General features: G+C 47.3%; 1 protein-coding gene and 1 pseudogene across 7 annotated transcripts; both read right to left on the bottom strand.

Annotated features, from left to right (window-relative positions):
* LOC119272816 overlaps nucleotides 1-18,069 on the bottom strand; it is a 36,464-nt pseudogene extending 18,395 nt beyond the window's left edge.
* Nucleotides 18,001-22,154, bottom strand: LOC119270081. 7 transcript variants are annotated; one of them, XM_037552047.1, is made up of 4 exons: nucleotides 20,260-22,154; nucleotides 19,852-19,950; nucleotides 18,972-19,325; nucleotides 18,001-18,861 (listed from the first exon to the last, which is right to left on the bottom strand). In XM_037552047.1, exons 1-4 carry the CDS (start codon nucleotides 20,341-20,343, stop codon nucleotides 18,781-18,783), a joined length of 618 nt encoding a protein of 205 aa, XP_037407944.1. In that variant the 5' UTR covers nucleotides 20,344-22,154; the 3' UTR covers nucleotides 18,001-18,780. The 7 variants fall into 7 exon arrangements, 1 of the variants encoding a protein (XP_037407944.1); XR_005133912.1 differs by having other exon boundaries at nucleotides 18,099-19,386; nucleotides 19,852-20,023; nucleotides 20,183-22,154; XR_005133911.1 differs by having other exon boundaries at nucleotides 18,099-19,386; nucleotides 19,852-20,023.
* Nucleotides 22,155-22,737: the final 583 nt, after the last annotated feature.

Raw genomic sequence — 22,737 nt, 5'->3', positions numbered from 1 at the left:
CGTGCCTCAAACCGGGACTAAAGGTCTAATCTTTAGTCCCGGTTTGAGGCACGAACCGGGACTAAAGGTCATCGCACCCTTTAGTCCCGGTTCATGTCTTAAACCGGGACTAAAGGGCCCGAGTGAACCGGGACTAATGCCTTAGCCGCACGAACCGGGACCAATGCTCACATTAGTCCCGGTTCTAGACTGAACCGGGACTAATGGGCTGAGCCGGCCTGGACCATAGCCCTGTTTTCTACTAGTGTAAAGAAGAGTTGTATATGATGCAACCAGAAGGTTTTCTCGATCCAAAAGGTGCTAACAAAGTATGCAAGCTCCAGCAATCCATTTATGGACTGGTGCTAGCCTCTCGAAGTTGGAATATATGCTTTCATAGTGCGATCAAAGTATATGGTTTTATACAGAGTTTTGGAGAAGCGTGTATTTACAAGAAAGTGAGTGGGAGCTCTGTAGCATTTCTGATATTATATGTGGATGACATATTGCTAATCGGAAATGATACTGAATTTCTGAATAGCATAAAAGGATACTTGAATAAGAATTTTTCGATGAAAGACCTCGGTGAAGCTGCTTATATATTGGGCATCAAGATCTATAGAGATAGATCAAGATGCTTAATTGGACTTTCACAAAGCACATACCTTGATAAAGTTTTGAAGAAGTTCAAAAAGGATCAAGCAAAGAAAGGGTTCTTGCCTATGTTACAAGGTGTGAAGTTGAGTCAGACTCAATGCCCGACCACTTCAGAACATAGAGAGAAAATGAAAGTCATTCCCTATGCTTCAGCCATAGGTTCTATAATGTATGCAATGCTGTGTACCAGACCTGATGTGTGCCTTGCTATTAGTTTGGCAGGGAGGTACCAAAGTAATCCAGGAGTGGATCACTGGACAGCGACCAAGAAACATCCTGAAATACCTGAAAAGGACTAAGGATATGTTTCTCGTTTATGGAGGTGATAAAGAGCTCGTCGTAAACGGTTACGTCGATGCAAGCTTTGACACTGATCCGGATGACTCTAAGTCACAAACCGGATACATATTTTTATTAAATGGTGGAGCTGTGAGTTGGTGCAGTTCCAAGCAGAGCGTCGTGGCGGGATCTACATGTGAAGCGGAGTACATAGCTGCTTCGGAAGCAGCAAATGAAGGAGTCTGGATGAAGGAGTTCATATCCGATCTAGGTGTCATACCTAGTGCATCGGGTCCAATGAAAATCTTTTGTGACAACACTAGTGCAGTTGCCTTGGCAAAGGAATCCAGATTTCATAAGAGAACCAAGCACATCAAGAGACGCTTCAATTCCATCCGCGATCAAGTCAAGGAGGGAGACATAGAGATTTGCAAGATACATACGGATATGAATGTTGCAGACCCGTTGACTAAGCCTCTCTCACGAGCAAAATATGATGTAGGATCGAAAGTATGTCTAGAGGGGGGGTGATTAGACTACTTGACCAAATAAAAATCTAGCCTTTTCCCAATTTTATGTTTTGGCAGATTTTAGCAAATTAGCACTAGTCAAGCAATCAACCTACACATGCAAGTATAAGAGTATAGCAGCGGAATGTAAAACATTGCAGATGATGGTAAAGGGAGGAGTTTGGAGGGAGCAAACGCAATGTAGACACAGAGATTTTTGGCATGGTTCCAATAGGTGGTGCTATCGTACATCCACATTGGTGGAGACTTCAACCCACGAAGGGTAACAGTTGCGTGAGTCCACGGAGGGCTCCACCCATGAAGGGTCCATGAAGAAGACACCTTGTCTATCCCACCATGGCCATCGCCCACGAAGGACTTGCCTCACTAGGGTAGATCTTCATGAAGTAGGCGATCTCCTTGCCCATACAAACTCCTTGGTTCAACTTCACAATCTTGTCGGAGGCTCCCAAGTGACACCTAACCGATCTAGGAGACACCACTCTCCAAAAGGTAATAGACGGTGTGTTGATGATGAACTCCTTGCTCTTGTGCTTCAAATGATAGTCTCCCCAACACTCAACTCACTCTCACCGATTTGGATTTGGTGGAAAGAAGATTTGAGTGGAAAGCAAATTGGTGAAGGCTAGGGATCAAGATTCATATGGTTGGAATGGAATATCTTGGTCTCAACACATGAGTAGGTGGTTCTCTCTCAGAAAATGGACGTTGGAAGTGTAGGCATATTCTGATAGCTCTCTCTACGAATGAAGAGTGGGTGGAGGGGTTTATATAGCCTCCACACAAAATCTAACCGTTACACACAAATCACCAAACTCGGTGGGACCGAATAATGAAACTCGGTCAGACCGATTTAGTTCAAAATGTGAACGTTAGGCTTTTCAGTGGGACCGACATGTCAACTCGGTGTGACCGATTTCATTAGGGTTTGGTCATAACGTAATCTCGGTGATACCGATTACACAAACTCGGTGGGACCGATTTTGGTAATAAGCTAACTAGAGAGTTGGTCAGGCAAACTCGGTGGGACTGAACCGCTCATTTTGGTGAGATCGAAACGTTATGAAAGGGAAACAAAGAGTTTGCATTGCGAACTCGGTGGGACCGATCACTCATCTCGGTTGAGCTCCACAAGGCGGCCGAACAGGCCATGAAGGGCTTCATAGTTCGGCTGTGGCCCGAAGAGGCCCTGCCTGGGAGCTACTTCGGGCTGGTGCGGCGGCTGGTAGAGGCCTGTCCAAGGCTCAAGGTCATCAAGCGGTCCGTCTGCATCGAAGGAGCCCGTAGGGCCCTTGCCCGTGCGAAGGTGCACTAGGGTAAGCCGGACGGTGAGAAGCTTGTGAGGGACAGGCCGCCGCTGGGGAAGGAGCATCGCAAGCCCGAGAACTACTATAAGGATGTTCTTTCGGGTGCCCGCCTTGTGGCGGATGAATGTACCAAGGATGTAATTTTTGAATGAACTTGCTCGTGTTTATCCTGTGCGCTAAAAACTTGTTCATAGGCGCTAAGCAATGCTTGTTGAATTTAAAATATTATTTTCTGTGCGGTCGTATATCAAAAATTGAGAGATGGCCAGTCGTCGGCTTCTGCCCCCATGCCACTAGTGCTGGGGTGTTCGGGATAAACCTAAGCGCTCTTTTTTCCATAGTTGGGTCCTTCGAGGGAGGCGCTCAGCATAACGAACCAGGCAATCGGACTATAATGCTTGAACACTCTCACTTAGCCATAGAACTTTATAATTTTAAATTTCGGCAAAGCCCCTAGTTCGGAAGACCGAGTTCGGGGCGCTATCCACGCCTTGGCCGGACAAATCCGGCTCCTCGCTCGAAGCGGCATAAGTCTTTAAGGACTTGAAAAACCTCTCGAACAGCGACCGGTCTCTCGCCTCATCATGACAGTCAGTTTTAGCTTTCTCCACTGAGGTGCTTAACCCAGCTCAACCGGGGCACAATCGCAGTGGTTCTCCTAGTGCTACCTTAGCCGATATAGCGGAACGTAAGGCACCAAAACATAGGAGCCGGGCAAACCCAACTATTGACCCAAATCATGATTCGAAGCCGATGCATATAGTGCTATAAGTTCAGGGTGCCGCACTTGTGAAAGCGTACGGACTTCCCATGCCATATTGAAGGGTACTGAAGCCCCTAGCGTATTTGCCGTACCACCGTGTACGGATGCAACATGTCATTAATGAACATATATAAAAGAAAGTAATGTAGAAAATAGACAAAGGCTATGCATTGTTTATATAAAGGCTGCTGTCAGAGCAGAACGATACAAGTGGTATTGTTATCAAAAAGAAATTGGACTATTTAGTGTGTCCTGACCAGGGGCAGGCCGCGGAATTGTATTTAAAACAGGTATACCGCTCGTAACAGAGACCACCTGGGAGTTCCATAATGCGGCATGGCTTGTCTGCCTCGCTGGAGCTTGCATCGTTTGTGCGGCAGTCGAATTGCCAAATAGGTCGTCCGAAGAATGGAGACCTGAAAGTAAGAAAAAATTAAAAAGGAATCCGGCAGCCCCTAGTTCGTTTTAAGCCGTACGTTGGGCATGCCGTTATTATGCCCCTTCCCCTGTGCCCATGGTATTTCAAGGGCATAGTTATGTACGCAAGGTACTGGTTTCGTTATGTCGCGAGATCTGGGGTTGGGGCCGCATTGCTACGCTTGCTCAGAGTGTGTCAGGCGGTCCTACTGTGGGTTACACCGGGCGCGCTTGGCAGTGTCTGGTTTTTTGATGGCCGGACTGGAGAACTGCCTAAGAAAGCTACTTTGTACCTCCGCTGCGAGAGCCGCCGTGTGCTCCTCCGTACGGAGGGAGCGTTCGGTGTTTCCGTTGACCGTGATTACTCCTCGAGGGCCTGGCATCTTGAGCTTGAGATATGCGTAGTGTGGCACCGCATTGAATTTTGCGAATGCAGTTCGTCCGAGTAGGGCGTGATAGCCGCTGCGAAACGGGACTATGCTCTTCGCTTCAGAAATTGTCCGGAGATCTGAAGACCACGTCAAGTGTTACTGAGCCTGTACAGTTGGCTTCTACACCTAGTATAACGCCTTTAAAGGTCGTTTTTATGGGATCTATGCCCATTTTCCGCACTGTATCCTGATAAAGCAGGTTCAGGCTACTGCCGTCGTCCATGAGGACTCTTGTGAGATGAAATCCGTCAATGATTGGGTCGAGAACCAATGCGGCGAAGCCGCCATGACAGATGCTAGTGGGATGGTCCCTTCGATCAAAAGTGATCGGGCACGAGGACCATGGGTTGAACTTTGGGGCGACTGGCTCCATCGCGTATACGTCCCGTTGTGCACGCTTCCGCTCCCGCTTGGGAATGTGGGTTGCGTATATCATGTTCACCGTCCGCACTTGTGTGGGAAAACCCTTCTGTCCATTGTTGTTCGATGGCTTGGGCTCCTCCTCGTCGTCGCTATGTAGCCCCTTGTCTCTGTTTTTGGCCCTTAACTTGCCTGCCTGCTTGAACACCCAACAATCCCTGTTAGTGTGATTGGCTGGCCTTTCGGGGGTGCCATGTATCTGGCACGAGCGGTCGAGTATTCGGTCCAAACTGGACGGGCCCTGAGTATTCTTTTTGAATGGCATTTTCCGCTGGCCGGATTTATAGCCTTTGAATCCGGCATTGACTGTAGAGTCTTCATTGCTGTCGCTGCTAACGCGGCGTTTTTGCTTATTCCGACGTGTCCTGCCACTTTTGTCCTTGGTATCCGAATTACCAGGGTTTTTTGATAAGTTGTTGCTGCGAGCTAGCCAGCTGTCTTCTCCCGCGCAAAAGCGGGTCATGAGTGTCGTGAGGGCTGCCATGGATTTCGGCTTTTCCTGTCCCAGGTGCCGGGCAAGCCACTCATCGCGGATGTTATGCTTGAAGGCTGGTAGGGCCTCTGCATCCGGACAGTCAACTATCTAGTTTTTCTTTGTTAGGAACCGTGTCCAGAATTGTCTGGTCGATTCTTCTGGCTGCTGAATTATGTGGCTTAAGTCGTCGGCATCCGGTGGTCACATGTAAGTGCCCTAGAAGTTGTCGAGGAATGCGGCTTCCAGGTCCTCCCAAGAACCGATTGAGTCTGTTGGCAAGTTGTTAAGCCAATGTCAGGCCGGTCCTTTAAGTTTGAGCGGGAGGTATTTGATGGCGTGTAGATCATCGCCGCGTGCCATGTGGATGTGGAGGAGATAATCCTCGATCCATACCGCCGGATCTGTTGTGCCATCGTATGATTCGATGTTTACGGGTTTGAAACCTTCTGGGATTTTATGATCCATTACTTCATTCGTGAAGCATAGCGGGTGTGCGGCGCCTCTGTACTGGGCTATATCACGACACAGCTCGGAAGAGCTATGTCTTTTGTGTTCGGCTCGGCCGGATTTGTTGTATCCGGAGTGAAGATCATTGTCACATGCCGTAGGGAGCCTGCGCGATCCGTAGATCGATCTTGTTTGTCTTGCCTTATCCTCCAGTATGTCTCATACGTCGGGCGCATTTTCCCGTGCCTTAGTGGAGCAGCGTCGGGGCATGGCTTGGGTGGAGGGCCGAGAGGCCTCTCTGTCGCGGCCGCGAGGTGGCCGGTCTGCCATGTCATGCGCTGGTGATGTAGGTGCTTCCTCCTCTAATTGGGGTAGCGGCCTGCGCCTCGGGTAACTCTTGGAGGGGCCTTCGAGTTCATACTCTTCGGCCGCAAGGACTTCAGTCCATCTGTCAGCTAGCAAATCTTGGGCAGCTCTAAGTTGTTGCTACTTTTTCTTGAGGCTGCTTGCCGTGGCTAAAAGCCTGCGTTTAAAACGCTCTTGTTCGGTGGGGTCTGATGGTATGACGAATTCGTCGTCATCGAGGCTTGCCTCGTCCTCGGAGGGAGGCATATAGTTATCGTCCTCGACCTCTCGGTCTGCCGCTCTCTCATGAGGGCTGGCTTTTCCATCTTCCTGTGCCGAATCTTGATGAGGTGGGTGTTCTTCGGTGCTATCCGGGGTAGTATTATCTCCCGTGCCGGAATCACCATTTTTGCTTTGGCGGGATTTAGAGCGGCGCTGCTGACGCCGGCGCTTTGGCTGTTTCTTGGGGGCATTATCCCCCTCTGTTCCCTCGCCATCTCCATCTTTTGGAGTATCCACCATATATATGTCATATGACGAGGTGGCCTTCCAGCGCCCTACAGGTGCTGGTTCCAGTTCGTCTCCTACATCATCGTCCATGCCGTCGATGTCTTCGGAGCCGAAGTCAAGCATGTCGGTTAGATCGTCGAGTGGCTATGAAGTGGGTGGTGGGTGGGCTTTGAATTTCTTCATCGTCCGTATCCCATCCTCGCTGACCGTAGTTCGGCCAGGGCTCTCCTGATAAGGAGAGAGACTTAAGAGAGTTCAGGATGTTGCCAAAGGGCGAATGCTGAAAGATGTCTGCGGCGGTGAACTCCATTATCGGCGCCCAATCGGATTCGATTGGCAGGGGCGCGGGGGGTTCGGAGTCCGGGGAGGAGTCCGGATCCTCAGAGTCACGGGTCGTGCAGAGTGCGAGGCTGGAGTTCGGCTCGATCGCCTCTGAGATCGCAGCCCCTGAGGTAGCGTCCAACCGTTGATCCTCGATCGGCGCAGTAGGCTCCGAATCAATGGTTGGAACCGGTGCGCGTGCGGCTTCCAAAGCGTTGTTCGGCGGTAGAGCTACATCATGCCCATCGAGATAGTGCAGCGCGCTTGGCTGTGGCTCGAATCCGTCGAAGATCAAGTCCTCGCGGATGTCGGCCGTGTAGTTTAGGCTTCCAAACCTGACCTGATGGCCAGGGGCGTAGCTTTCGGTCTGCTCAAGGTGGCCGAGCGAATTGGCCCGCAGAGCGAAGCCACCGAAGACGAAGATCTGTCCGGGGAGAAAAGTGTCACCCTGGACCGCATCGTTGTTGATGATCGAAGGAGCCATCGGGCCTGAAGGCGATGACACAGAGGAACTCTCAATGAAAGCACCAATGTCGGTGTCAAAACCGGCGGATCTCGGGTAGGGGGTCCCGAACTGTGCGTCAAGGCCGGATGGTAACAGGAGACAAGGGACATGATGTTTTTACCCAGGTCCGGGCCCTCTCGATGGAGGTAATACCTACTCCTGCTTGATTAATATTGATGATATGGGTAGTACAAGAGTTGATCTACCACGAGATCAAGGAGGCTAAACCCTAGAAGCTAGCCTATGGTATGATTGTTGTGTACAGAGTTGATTCTGTCCTACGGACTACAACCCTCCGGTTTATATAGATACCGGATAGGGTTAGGGTTACATAGAGTTGGTTACAATGGTAGGAGATCTTGAATATCCGCACCGCCAAGCTTGCCTTCCACGCCAACGAAAGTCCCTTCCGGACACGGGACGGAGTCTTCAATCTTGTATCTTCATAGTCCAGGAGTCCGGTTGAAGGTATAGTTCGACTATCCGAACACCCCCTAATCCAGGACTCCCTCGGGAGGAGTTTGGAGGGAGCAAACGCAATGTAGACACGAAGATTTTTGGCATGGTTCCGATAGGTGGTCCTATCGTACATCCACGTTGGTGGAGACATCTACCCACGAAGGGTAACGGTTGCGAGAGACCACGAAGGGCTCCACCCACGAAGGGTCCACGATGAAGCAACCTCGTCTATCCCGCCATAGCCATCGCCCATGAAGGACTTGCCTCACTAGGGTAGATCTTCACGAAGTAGGTGATCTCCTTGCCCATACAAACTCCTTGGTTCAACTCCACAATCTTATCGGAGGCTCCCAAGTGACACCTAACCAATCTAGGAGACACCGCTCTCCAAAAGGTAATAGACAGTGTGTTGATGATGAACTCCTTGCTCTTGTGCTTCAAATGATAGTCTCCCCAACACTCAACTCTCTCTCACTGATTTGGATTTGGTGGAAATAAGATTTGAGTGGAAAGCAACTTGGATAAGGCTAGAGATCAAGATTCATATGGTTGGAATGGAATATCTTGGTCTCGACACATGAGTAGGTGGTTCTCTCTCAGAAAATGAATGTTGGAAGTGTAGGCATGTTCTGATAGCTCTCTCTACGAATAAAGAGTGGGTGGAGGGGTATATATATAGCCTCCACACAAAATCTAACCGTTACACACAAATCACCAAACTCGCTGGGACCAAATAATGAAACTTGGTCAAACCGATTTAGTTCAAAATGTGAACGTTAGGCTTTTCGGTGGGACCGACATGTCAACTCGGTGTGACCGATTTCATTAGGGTTAGAGCATAACGTAATCTTGGTGAGACCGATTACACAAACTCGGTGGGACCGATTTTGGAAATAAGCTAACCAGAGAGTTGGCCAGGCAAACTCGGTGGGACCGAATCGCTAATTTCGGTGAGACCGAAACGTTACGAAAGGGAAACATAAAGTTTGCATTGCGAACTCGGTGGGACCGATCGCTCATCTCGGTTGTACCGAAATGTTATGAAGGGAAATAGAGAGTTTGCAATCCCATCTCGGTGAGACCGAGATCCCTATCAGTAAGACCGAAGTGACTAGGGTTTCTGTCAGTGGCTACGTCAAATGAACTCGGTGGCACCGGATAGAAAATTTTGGTGGGGCCGAGTTTTTTCTTCTTTGTCTCTCTTGCCTTCAACCAAAGGCAAGTATCTCTCGAAGCCTATGATCTATACATGTCTCCCCCTTTGGCTACAAGTTACCAAAAAGTTTGAAAATGCATAGTGCTATGCGTCTCTCAGGCTTGGTCTTCGGGAGGTGGTGTAGAGAGAACTCCAAGGACGAAGGCATCTGTTGATGTAGTTGGAGCTGGTGGAGTGGGTGCTAGAGGTGGCACTGAAGTTGTAGCTGTTGGTGTTGATGATGTAGCTCTAGAATCTGGTACTGGCACTGCAGCAGACCTCTGACTCCTTAGCACACGCTGGAAAGCATCCGTAGTTGCCCTTCCTCTCCTCTCCTCAGCTTCCTCCTGGAGCTGCTCAACTGCAGTCTGTATCTCAGTCACCTTGAGGTCAAGATCATAGAATTTTGTCTCAACAATCCTTTCCAAGCTCTCTTGATTCAGAGTCAGGGTGGCCAAGCCTTTCTCAATCCTCAATGTTTCTTGTATCAGATAACCCAATTGATCTTGTTTGCTTTTTAGGAACACCTGAGATGCTTATTCAACAGTTGGCATCCTTGCATCTTTCTCTGCCTTGGCCTTAGCTCTCTTCTCTTGTGCTTGTGCTTATGAAGGTTCATTCTCATTCATCACATCTGTGTTGTATTCAAGTTCTGGGTGCAAAGGTAAGTGCTCCTTGTCCAATAGGTAGGTTCCTGTGCCCGTATTTGAGTTGATGAGCTCCTGAATGTGTGGAGCATACACACAAGATCTTTTCTGATCTGCTGCTGTCCTCTTGATTGTCTCTACAATAAGACTCATGACCTTGAATTTTTTAGGTGCATCAAAGATTTGCAGCAAGTTGATGGAATGTCCTCTAATCATCTTGTGATCTCCAGACTTTGGTAGCAAAGTATGCCTTAAGATGGTGTTGATAGTGGGTAGACCAGACAACAAATAGTGTACAGATCCAAGCCTGTGTGTCTCCAAAGCATTATCAGGGATCTCTTTGTACATGTTTGCCATAGAGTTGTGGTCTTTCTTCTTCTTGGCTTACACATCCAAATCATCATCATGTTCCTTTGGGGCATTGATCAACTTGGCCCATTCTTCAATAGTTTATTGGTACCTCGCACCTTCAGACATCCATACTAACCTTCATCTGGATAGAAATGAGAAGTGGGGTAAAATTGCATAACTAGCTCATCATTCCATTTGGTCAACTTTCGACCCACAAACCCATCAACTCCACAAGCTCTGAAGTTGTCATGTACACCTGGGAAGTAGTCTTCATTCTCATCAATGTATTGCCAATCGACCCATTTCACATCTTAGACAATTGGCTTCTTGTCAAGCAGAATAGTCTCATAGAAATCCTGTTGTTCCTTGGTGTGGAACCTATAGTCAACAACAGTCCTCCTCCTCACAGCATAAGGATCAGACAGTCTCCACAATCTCAGTCCTGCATCATTTCTGATGTTCATGTCCTCATCTACTGGATGAGCATCATTGTCGTCTGGAATCCTGCGTTTCACTTTTCTTAGCACTAGGGCTTCATCATCCTCTTCTTCAGCTTCAGGCACTGGGGCCTTGTTCTTCTCTTCAGCTGGAATGTTTTTGGTGCTTCTCTTGGGCTTGGACATGGTGGTTTGAGCAGCAGTTTTGGGCTTTGAAGCAGTAGCCCCTGATTTGATAGCATCTCCCATAAGCTTTTGTGACTTGGGTGCTGGAGCAGCATCCTCTTCCTCCTCATCTTCTTCTGGCTCTCTCATGGTGGAGGATCTACCAAAAACTCTAGCAGTGGTCTTCTTGACCCTCTCCTTCCTCTTCTTGCTATCTTCAGCCTCTTTGGGTTCAAGAATGAACTCCATGGTTTCTTGAGTGGAGGCTCTAGCCTTAGACATATAAACTTAACCGGAAACTTAGTACATGTGTGAATACATAGACAAACAGAGTGTCACTAGTATGCCTCTACTTGACTAGCTCGTTGATCAAAGATGGTTAAGTTTCCTAGCCATAGACAAGGAGTTGTCATTTGATAAACGGGATCACATCATTAGAGAATGATGTGATTGACTTGACCCATCCGTTAGCTTAGCATGATGATCGTTTAGTTTACTGCCATTGCTTTCTCCATAACTTATACATGTTCCTATGACTATGAGATCATGCAACTCCCAAATACCGGAGGAATACTTGGTGTGCTATCAAACATCACAATGTTACTGGGTAACTATAAAGATGCTCTATAGGTGTCTTCGATGGTGTTTGTTGAGTTGGCATAGATCAAGATTAGGATTTGTCACTCCGAGTATCGGAGAGGTATCTCTGTGCCCTCTCGGTAATGTACATCACTATAAGCCTTGCAAGCAATGTAACTAATGAGTTAGTTACAGGATGTAGCATTAAGGAACGAGTAAAGAGAGTTGCCGATAATGAGATTGAACAAGGTATGATGATACCGATGATCGAATCTCGGGCAAGTAACATACCGGTGACAAAGGGAACAACGTATGTTGTTATGCGGTTTGACCGATAAAGATCTTCATAGAATATGTAGGAACCAATATGAGCATCCAGGTTCCGCTATTGGTTATTGACCGGAGATGAGTCTCGGTCATGTCTACATAGTTCTCAAAACCATAGGGTCCGCATGCTTAACGTTCGGTGATGATCGGTATTATGAGTTTATGTGTTTTGATGTACCGAAGGTAGTTCGGAGTCCCGGATATGATCACGGATATGACGAGGAGTCTCGAAATGGTCGAGACATAAATATGAATATATTGGATGACTATGTTTGTACATCGGAATGGTTCCGGGTGTGTTTGGGCATTTACCAGAGTACCGGGAGGTTACCAGAACCCCCCGGGGAGTGTATGGGCCTTATTGGGTCTTAGCGCCCCCCCCCCCCAAGCCCAATCCGGATTGGGAAGGGGGGTCGGCCCCCCTTTCCTTCCTCCCTCTCTCCTCCTTCCTTCCTCTCCTACTCCTACTTGGAAGGGGGGAATCCTACTCCCTGTGGGAGTAGGACTCCCCTAGGGCGCGCCATAGAGGGCCGTCCCTCCCCCTCCTCCACTCCTTTTATATACGGGGGAGGGGGCACCCCATAGACACACAAGTTGATCATTGTCTTAGCCGTGTGCGGTGCCCCCTCCACCATAATCCACCTCGGTCATATCGTAGCGGTGCTTAGGCGAAGCCCTGTTCCGGTAGCTTCATCAGCACCGTCATCACACCGTCGTGCTGACGAAACTCACCCTCGACACTCAGCTGGATCTAGAGTTCATGGGACGTCACCGAGCTGAACATGTACAGATCCCGAAGGTGCTGTACCTTCGGTGCTAGGATCGACCGGATCGTGAAGACATACGACTATATCAACCGCGTTGTCATAACGCTTCCGCTTATGGTCTACAAGGGTACGTAGACAACACTCTACCCTCTCGTTGCTATGCATCACCTAGATAGATCTTGCGTGTGTGTAGGAAAATTTTGAAATTACTGCGTTCCCCAACACATCATCTTTTTGAGAATTATTATTTTTCTGGTGGTCCTCATTTGTGTCTGGATTTTCATTACTAGTCTCCGAATCACCATTCGACTGAGAAAGTGAACCGTGAGATTCAGGATCATCAGATGCCACATTTCTTCGTATTGGAAAAACAATCTCTTGGATAATCAGGGATGGTGTACAAACCAGTTTCTCCTCAAGATCGATCTCCCTTAAATTTGTGACCTTATTATCCTCAAAAAAAATACCGCTTGCCTAGCCTCCACAAACTTGGTGGTGTGACTTGGACAATAAAAACGATATCCCTTTCCCCTATGAGGGTATCCAATGAAGAAACAACTAACTGTTTTTGGATCGAATTTCTTAAGTTGTGGATTGAAAACTTTAGCTTCAGCAGGGCAACCCCACACTCGTAAGTAATTCAAGCTCAGTTTCTTTCTCGCCCACATCTCGTAAGGTGTGTTCGGTGCTGACTTAGTTGGAGCAAGATTTTGTATGTGTGCAGCTATCTTTAATTCCTCTATCCAAAGGCTTACTGGTAAAATTGAGTGACTAAGCATGCTTCGCACCATATCCATAAGGGCGCGGTTGCGGCGCTCGGCCACATCATTTTGTTGTGGTTCACGAGGCATTGAGTACTGAACAATGATTCCATTTTCAGATAAGAACTTGGCAAAAGGTCCAGGAATCTGCCCATAAGGAGCATGCCTACCATAATACTCTCCCCGCGATCAGACCATACAACTTTGATTTTTGCGTTCAGTTGATTTTCAACCTCAGCTTTATAGACTTTGAATTTCTCCAAAGCCTCCGATCGGTCACATATGGGATAAATATACCCATAGCGGGAAAAGTCATCTGTGAATGTAATGAATGAATCAAAACCATCTACAGACTTAACATTCAGGGGTCCACATATGTCAGTGTGAATTAATTCTAAAACCCCTGAGGCTCTTACTGCTCCTTTCTTAATTGTTTTTGCGAATTTTCCTTTAATGCAGTCGACACATTTGTTTGCATCTGAGAAGTCTAATGGGAGGAGTATTTCATTTTTAACTAAGCGTTCCATTCTCCCCCTGGAAATGTGGCCCAAACGATAATGCCAGAATTTCGAGAATTACTAACTCCGTCCCATTTCCTCTCAACATTAATTTCATCACTCACATGCATAACTGAATCATTATTAAGAGATAACATGTATAGTTGGCCTCGTCTAACACCGATGCCTACATTCTTATTACATTTGTTCAAAGCAAATTGTTTCTTGCCAAAATGACACTCATACATATCATCATCTAAATGAGAACCTGAAATCAAATTCCTACTTAAGTTAGGCACATAAATAACATTATTTAATATAAAAGGGTGGCCGGTGTGTAGCTCCAATGCGAGAGATCTCACAGCTTCAACACGGCCGCAACTCTGTTCGCAACCTTAAACTTTCTTGTTCCTCCTCTTATAGTTTGGATCGTATCGAATCCCTGCATACAGTTAGCAACGTGAGCGGTTGCACCTGAATCAATCCACCATGACTTTATAGAAAAATCGACATAAAGAGATTCATCTACAAAATTAATTTCACCAATACCTCGTTTGTTCATCCATTTTAGAAAGCCTGGGCAGTCCTTTTGATAGTGTCCCTCCTCTTTGTAGAAGTTACAAGCATTTTCTCCAGCTGAAGAAGAGTTGCTGGCTTCTTTACCCATGAATGGCTTAGGGCCTTCTTTCTTGAATTGCTTTTTCTGATGCTTAGGGAAACCTTGCCCTTCACGCTTTCTCTTGTGAGAGTCAACATGAAAAACATGGTCTTTCTTCGATCTCATGATCCTCTCTTCCTCCTGGACGATCCTTGCAGTCATCTCACCGAGTGGCCATTTTTCCTTGAGAGAGTTATAGTTAACCTTAAATTGTTCAAATTCTTCTGGAAGAGACTCAACAATCATTATTACAAGAAAATATTCACTTAAGGAACACTCCAAAGCTTTAAGCTTGGTGTAAGCATTCACCAGCCTTAGTATGTGCTTCCTAACATTTCCATCAATGGTGTATTTCTTAAAAAGCTTAGTAAAAAGTTCATGAGCATACACTTTGTCAGAGCATTTAAATTTCTCCTCCATTGCATTGAGGAATTCTTTAGCAGTGTCTTTCTTAGGTAGTGCTTCAGAAATGTCCGGCAATATTGTCGCTTTCATGATGAGAAGGGCAATATGGTTGGACTTGTTCCACTTTTCCATCTTAACATCATAGTCCTACTTGAGTTGTGCATACCCTGTAGCACCTGCCACATGTATCACAGGTTTTCTTCCCTCAAGGCACAATCAAACTCATTACTACCCAAACATAATTCGACTTGGGACTTCCAACGAGGGAAGTCACTCCTCATAAGTGGTTCGATCGTGTCGGACCGGAATGGAGCGGAAGCTGAAATTATCATAAAAATTCATAAGTAAACTTATATGATTATAAATTTATGTTGGTAAATAAAAAACATGGCAAGTATTTAATGTCAACTCCATGTCAAAACACTGTTGGGCAGGAAAAACATGGAATTAAAATATCCTAAGGGATGACTCATAATAATAAAACAACCTCGGTCCGAATTAAAATTAGAGTCATTTCATTCTCAATTTAAACATCAACATAAAAAACATTATCATTATTTGGTGTCTAAAAAGTTCATCATGCAAACACATAATAAATCCTCAATAAAATATCTCGTTGCTTCAATTTTACCCAGAATAATAACGTGTTCATTATATTTTTAGGCATTTTCTGTTTTAAATAGTGCAAAAACATAATAACTATTAACTTAAACGCACTGGAAAAATATAGAAAATAGCCAAAATTATTTCGGCCCAAAAATGCCCACGGTTATCCCCCAAAACGGCCAAAACCAGCAGCTTAAAGTGTAAAGAAAAAGACTTTGTGCCGGAATAAGGCAACTTGGGCTTCAGCCCGGCCGAGGAAACGACCCATAAAGCGCCCGAAGGCCTCCAAGGAGTCGCGCCTCACTCTCAGTTGTTGGATCAAGCCGACGTCTCGGATCGCCCCACAACTAAGCAAAACCAGCGGCCGAGTGAAATCCTACCCATTTCTTCCCCTCCTCCCCGGTGTTCACTCTCTAGCAGAGCGACGACGAGCTCGACGGCTCGAAGGCGCGCCGGCCATGGCGGCGCGCCGGCTACGCTCGTCGGAGGAGCGTGCAGCAGGATGAATCCTACGCGCTCCCTCGTCGAATGTGGCCCCGGTGTCCATGCACATGGCGCATCAAGGAGGCGGGAGGGGCGCTGGCCATCACGGCATGAAGGGGTCGACAGCGATGTGTAGGGCGATGGCCCATACACGCACGCATCCGTAAGAGCGACAGCAAGGCGTAGGAGCATTCTGCTCGTCGGCCAGGGCACGACGGCGTCGCGGCATCTCCGCTCTCGCACAGCGGTGGGCGCTGTGCGGGCCCCGAAGGGAAAAGGCGGCTATGCAGTGCATTAGGTGAGGATTCTCCTCATTCTTCTCCAATTCGTGTACATCAGTGCTTGATTTGGGGGGAAAACAGTCCTAATTTCAGAATTAGGGTTCTTTCTAATTGGGGATAAATTCAAGGGTTCTTCAACATGAGGGGTTGCTACTGTTGACGTGTGTGTATTAGATCTTAACTTGGATTAATTAAAATTGATGAAACCAGGTGGCGGTACTGATCTATAGCATATTGGAATGAAAACATCATCAACAGTGGGCAATTGATATCAACATAAAAAATAGTAGCAATCAAACTTGATCTACTGAGGGCCTAAACTTAAGATTGATTTACTGATCATGATGTAGGGATCTAAAAGCAATCAAAATTGGTGACTGATACCATTGTTGGATTAATTATGCATCTATGGGATGCCATCAGCAGGATCAATATTGCATCTAGATCACCCAATAACAATGAATAGAGAAGGGATCAGAGGTTCTTTACATGTCACAGCAGTGGACATGATCGCCTGCTTGATGCAGGCGTGATGCAGGGGTGATGTAGTCGAGGTAGAAGTCCTCCTCAATGTCCTGATGCCCTCAGGACGCCACCGGCACTATCTGGGGACGACAGCGGTGGCTCGTGTAGGTCTTCCCGTCGTTACAGTGCTCCCCCTGATCGGATGGGGTGAGAGAATATCGGGAGGGGAGTGAAATCGTACGAGAATTGTGATCGCGCACGCTGCCAACCCTCTCCCGTACCCCCTTTTATCTAGCGCTAGGGACAGGTGACCTAAACAATCAGTTGGTTTGGGTGCCCCCGATCAAGGTGCCTCAGTTGGGATAAAAAGCCCATGTACATTGATGCGTGGGGCCTTTTTCATTAACGTTATCTTTTCTTTTTCTGTTAGACTAATAGATCTAACTTGCCTGTTTAAGCCGTCAGATCAAACCAAAACCGGAATGTCGAGTGACAGCTTGGCCATGGCCTCGCTAAGCTCCAACCCATCATTCTACTTGCAGCATGCATCTAGTAGGCTCCTCCAGATGATAGCATCAGGCCGGCAGTTCATCCCAGACACGACATCCAGAGCCTCTTCGATGAAGCCAGCTCTTGCCAATATGTCCACCATGCACCCATAGTGCTCGATCCTCGGCCGGATCCTGCACTTGCTGACCATCATCTCGAAGTATCTTCTGCCTTCCTCCACCATCCCGACATGCTTGCACGCACTAAGAACTACAAGGAAGGTGATTGCGTTGGGCACAACATTCTCCACCCGCGTCATCCGATCAAATAGCTCCAAGGACTCGCGCATGCATCCTTGGTTGGCGAGCGTGAGAATCGCCACATTCCACAACGTGATGTCCCACTCGGGCATCTGGTAGGACACCTGCCGTGCGAGTTCGAGGGCTCCGCACTTACCGTAGAGGTCGACGAGCGAGTTGATGAGAATGTCGTCGTGGCCCCCGAGCTGGCGCAGCAGCGCATGCGCATAGACATCGACCGAGAGCACGCACGCGCCGAGGACGCTCTGCACGGTGTAGGCATCGGGCGCGAGGCCCATGCCCCGCTGCATCTCCTGGAAGAGGTCGAGCGTGCCGAGGTGGTTGCCGTTACCGGCAAGCGCGTCGACGACGGTGTTCTAGGAGACGAGGGACTTGCGGGGATGTGACAGAAGAGCACGAGCGTGGCGTCGGGGAGGCCGCGGGAGGCATAGAGGTGGAGGAGGGGGTTGGCGACGATGGTGTGGGCCGGGGCGAGCGCGTGGAGCGGTGTCCATCGAGGAGCACGGAGAGGAAGGAGGCGGCGGAGAGTGCTGCCGGGAGGAAGAAGTGTGGACGCCAGGAGGGAGAAGTGCGGGGGCGGCGGGGATGGCGAGGCATGGAGGGACCGGAAGAGGAGGAGCGTGCGGCCAAGTTTTTTTGTATGACTTAAACATGGAGTGTGGGTTAAGTTTAGAAAACAGTAGGGACTTTTTCAAAAAAAGGATGCGACGGTGTACCCGACAAAGTCAATCTATACTTTATTATTACTAGTAAAAATGCCCGTGCGTTGCAACGGGTATAAACAAAAACATGTGGTGAATTTTGATTGAGCAAAACAGTATAAAAAATACTCAAAAGTACCAAATGCGATTTTTCAAGTAAAAACCCTGAAAGTCTAAGCCTCTCCTATTGCAAAATCACATGGACTTGCATTTTTTCTTCCATAGCAGTGATCTTTCCTCGCTCGTCATGTTTTCATGCCTCCTATTTCCTTTAACTCCACTATAACAATGAAGTGACAGTTCCTATAAGTCCAAATTGCATATCTCTTCAGGCTTTATCTGTGCTTGTTTCCCCTCTTTGGAGAGTTTTTGTTTCATCTTCTGAACTGAAGAACATGTGAATCACATCAGAATTCTGCCAGCAACCACCAGTACGACCTGTCCCAGCCTAGTAAACTTATACAACATGTACTTGCACGATCCAACCTTTGTGATCAAGTTAAGTAGGGTTTTCTTTACTTTGCTTGCCGGGGCTTCCAATAATTCGTTTTTTTACTTGATCTTCCATATCATTAACCAACCTCTCAACCTGTTTGTCTTTGTCTTATTTTTCAGATTTGTTTTGGTGGTTGCAACATCACTACTCATTTACCAAAACTGGAGCCTGCTTCTTTGAACATCGCATTGTTATCATCTTCTCCTTGACGATGTTGTGCAGCTGCCTGCTTGGATCTAGCCAATTAATCTCAAAAGTTGATTCTTTCTCTTCATTAGGCCCAGCAGAGTTAGGAAGGAACCCGACTATAGTCTATATCCCGTGCTCGACAAATCAGCAGGGAACTCACCTAGTGATGCCAACCTGAGCCTCTGAATCTCCCGCTCCTTCTCGTCACACATAGAAGGCAAGTAAATAAGCACGATAAGAGAAGCATCGTCTTGGCGAGTAGGGCCCCGCGGTGATCTCTCTTGTACGCTGCTGAGCAGGCACTTACCCGTAGATCATGGCATGTGGCGGTGGCGGCGATGGCTGCGTGTACTGCGGCATCACGGGTGGGATCGCTCCATAGTGTCTGATGATCGGCATGCCTATCATGCACCTCTGTGTCCGTCGTCTCCAATGGTCCTGCCCCTTTGTTGGCTCGTGCGCCGCTGCAGCCGGTGTCGTTATGCTCCTCCAAGGTGGCGCCCTTCTTGGAAGAGACGTAAGTGGCTGTTGCCGCTCGCCTGCACAGCAACCCGACTTTGAGCCTGAGGCGTTCCTGTGTTGCTTGCGACAGAGCTTGGAGACGATGCCAGAATTTTGTCGTCGTTGTTCTCAGGCACCGCCAGCTCAGGGGCAAGTACGCCTTCAAATTTGAATCTAGCGTCACCGTAAAAGAGGAATGTGCTAGAAATTCCCACATTAATCTGAAACATCTGACCGTTTATTAGATAGGAATATGCAATGTTGAACTAGAATTTAAATGCTTTGGTTGCAAGTGAACTCAGTACCACTCTTGTTGTTAGATATTTGTGATGTGAGCAAAATCATTGTACTACATATATAAATTGAATCAATATATACAGTTTATTTTACAAGAGCACACAATACAGTAATTTAGGATATAGATTAGAGGTTTCTATAGAATCTAAGCATTTAAAAGGAACATATTTTCACTCATGCTGCCATAACAACTTGACAATGAGAATCTTATAAGAACTACATTTTCAGCGATACAATCTGGAAATTATCAATTCCTAAGACCCTAGCTAGAACCCAATAATGATTTACAACAAGGATGGTCTAGCAAGAGCAAGATCAACACCATCTCTGAATTTCCTCAAGCATGTGATGCACAGCAACCAACAATGGTGGAGCAAAGTGAGTTGTACCTGAATAGTGCCCGACCGAAGCGACTCAGTCTGAGATTTCGTAGCCACAACCATGGCAAGCGTGCACGGCCTCACCATGAGCGAGAGAGGGCACCAAAGCTATTCTGGCTCAAATAGGATGAAGATGTTAGTGGTAGGAGAAGCATATGCCCCCTGGCCGTTGCTTAGGCAGCTCCGTACATGCAAATACAATACAAAAAATTGTTGGAATTGTCAGCTAAATAGCAATTCAGTTAGAATTTCATGTCAACATAAAACCCCAATTTAATGAGATCAAGAAATCTTTTTTTTACAAAAATAATAAACACAAGTGCTAGAACAATAGTTGTACCTAAATACAGTTTACAGATGCACATGAATAGATCCACACGAATAGAGCCAAATGAAGGGTCGACTCAGTAACCTCACCATGATCCCGAGATAATTGCTATCCCATCTGGAGGCGACTCCATCATTGCTATGGAGTAGAGCTACAGAACCACAGAACAACATCTCTCCTCATGGAACCAGGGTGAGAAGAACACGTAGAGGAGCATGATATGAGGTCACATAGGCATGATGTCAGGCACACTGGCAGCCGACAATGCCATGGAGAAGAAACATAGCAGAAGCAGCTGAGCGAGGATGTAGTGGGTCAGTGGGAAGGTCAAACGCAGCAGCTTGGACCAATTGAATTGATGGCCATTAGATAGGTCAATGAAAGAGAATTGGGTGGCGCTTGGCTAGGGTCTTTCTTTGCAATGTTCTTCTTCTTCGGGATTGCACTCCATCGCCACACTTCCTCGTGGTCTTCCCCATCCCGCCAGACACCCCCTGCCTCTTCTCACGCTGTCCCGCGGTCTGGTGTCGCTCGATGGCCTCACTGCTCAGTAGCTACTTCACTGTAAGAATGGGAACCAATCTTGTTTAGAGAGAACATTCTGTGAGTGAAAACTACAAAATGCATGAATCATCATGAAAACGAATAGCAGTACATCATAACCAAGTGAAGAAATAAATAAGAAGTGAAAGGAACTTGCAGAAATCAATTGCTTATGTAAGGATAATCTGCAAAAATATGTTTGTCAAGACAAATCTAAAAATCAAACTGCTTGTGTGACTTTAATACGAATTAAATTGTTGAACCAAATATGTTTGTCAAGACAAATCTGAAAACCAAACTGTTTGTGTGACCTTAATACGAATTAAATTGCTGAACCTCACTATAGTGGAAAAGATATTAATAACCAACAGGGTAAGACTTTCAATCCTACTGTTTGCTAGCATGCATTACAATGTGACTCCCAGCATACACCAACAATGCGAAAAAATTAGAGCTGTAAGGCATGAATTCCTAATACATAGAACATGATGATGAAAAACTAATTCAAGCTGAACAGAATCAAATCCTACAGCTCATCCATCTTATGAGGAAAGGATTCCTGCTTCCAAAATCTAATTGTCTCTGCAAATTCAGATGACCATTATAAGAATAATTAATATATCTCACCATGAGCGTCCAGATGTTATTGGAGCTGCTGTGTCTAGGCATAGAAAAGGGCAACACCTAACTGCAACTCCTTTATACGATTAAAGAAAGTTCAATATAAATTTGTCAAACAATAGGAGCCAGCATACCCATGTGTCTTGAGACTCCACATGATGTAAATTAATTAGCAACCCATTATTCTAGTATCCCAATTAACTCCCACCATCCTACCATTTTTTGAATCATATGGAAGGAGAGCTAATCTCGTATGTGGGAGTTTACTTCAAGGATCTGTGACTGAAACTGGCTCAGACAAACACACAAACACCTTGTGTGCAAAAAATAACCGAGAACATCCACAAACACATGTGCGTCTGAAGTTGAGGTGTAGGGCGGTGTAGAGGGGGCGGAGAGGTCGCGGGCAAGTGCAGGGAGGACCGGCTGGCGGTGGCGGCGAGCACGAGCCCTCCCAGCCAGCTTACAGGGAGGAGCTCGGGCATGCGAAGGAAAGAAGGAGATGAAGCAGACCGGTGGTGCAGGATGCTTCGAACACCTCCGTCTGCCATCTGCCGGCGGCCGGCGCGGCACCGGACCGGCCGGCGGTGGCTTTGGTCGAGCGGCGAGCGCGAGCCCTCCCGGGCGGCGTACAGCGAGGAGCTCGGGCGCGCAAAGGAAAGGGGGGAGCTGAGGCAGACCGGTGGTGCAGTGTGCTCCGATCACCGGCGTCGGCCATCGGTCGGCGGCCGGCGCGGCACCGGATCGAGCGTCGCGCAGGTCGTGCGCCTCCTGGCGGCTGGGATCCGGAGGAGAGGGAGAGAGGAGAGCCCGTGGTCGTGTCTGTTCCTACGACCAGCGGAATATTTTGCCTCCTCTCTAGATTGACTGGGCCGGCTACCACGGTGTCTCGTATGGATTCTACGGGCTGTGGCCCAAGTGGGCGACGGGTGACCCCAACGCCAGAAAAGAAGGAAAAACGGGCGGACGGACGAAACGGTTTTTTAATACCACCTCGCGTATATGTTTTAAATTTAAACTGAAAGCGTAAATTCATGAGAAAAAGCGTATTGTGACGGTGAACCCACGGAGTTAATCCGTGCTTTATTAGGAAAACTAGCAAAAGGGCCCGTGCGTTGCAACGGGAGAAAAAATTGACGTGTTCATTAAAATATCCACATGCATGATATGATAGCATTGGACGACATACAATTTGCTGTAACATAGATTGACCTCGCAACGATATACGTCTGATTTTACATCAATGTCGGTCGTTCTTACCGTGTTTATGTGGTCGGCTTTGCGACGTCGTCCTTCTGACTTAAAATACCACCAACCGTCCTTGTAGAGTATGCATAGTCGGCTCGTCCTTCCGACTTAAAATACCACCAATCATCCTTGTAGGGTATGCATAGTCGGCTTTG

This window comes from Triticum dicoccoides, chromosome 3A, assembly GCF_002162155.2.
Source record: "Triticum dicoccoides isolate Atlit2015 ecotype Zavitan chromosome 3A, WEW_v2.0, whole genome shotgun sequence".
In the NCBI taxonomy this organism is placed as follows: Eukaryota; Viridiplantae; Streptophyta; class Magnoliopsida; order Poales; family Poaceae; genus Triticum; species Triticum dicoccoides.
The sequence above is the reverse complement of the archived record's forward strand: the minus strand, read 5'-3'. Positions and strand labels throughout refer to the sequence as shown.

Excerpts from the sequence above, each read along its gene's own strand:
- LOC119270081 (XM_037552047.1), bottom strand. The coding sequence starts at position 20,343 with ATGTTGTTCTGTGGTTCTGTAGCTCTACTCCATAGCAATGATGGAGTC. Across the intron at positions 19,951-20,259 it reads GCAATTATCTCGGGATCATG|CTTTGGTGCCCTCTCTCGCT; the intron begins GTGAGGTTACTG and ends GAGCCAGAATAG. Across the intron at positions 19,326-19,851 it reads TTCGGTCGGGCACTATTCAG|GCGTACTTGCCCCTGAGCTG; the intron begins GTACAACTCACT and ends TCAAATTTGAAG.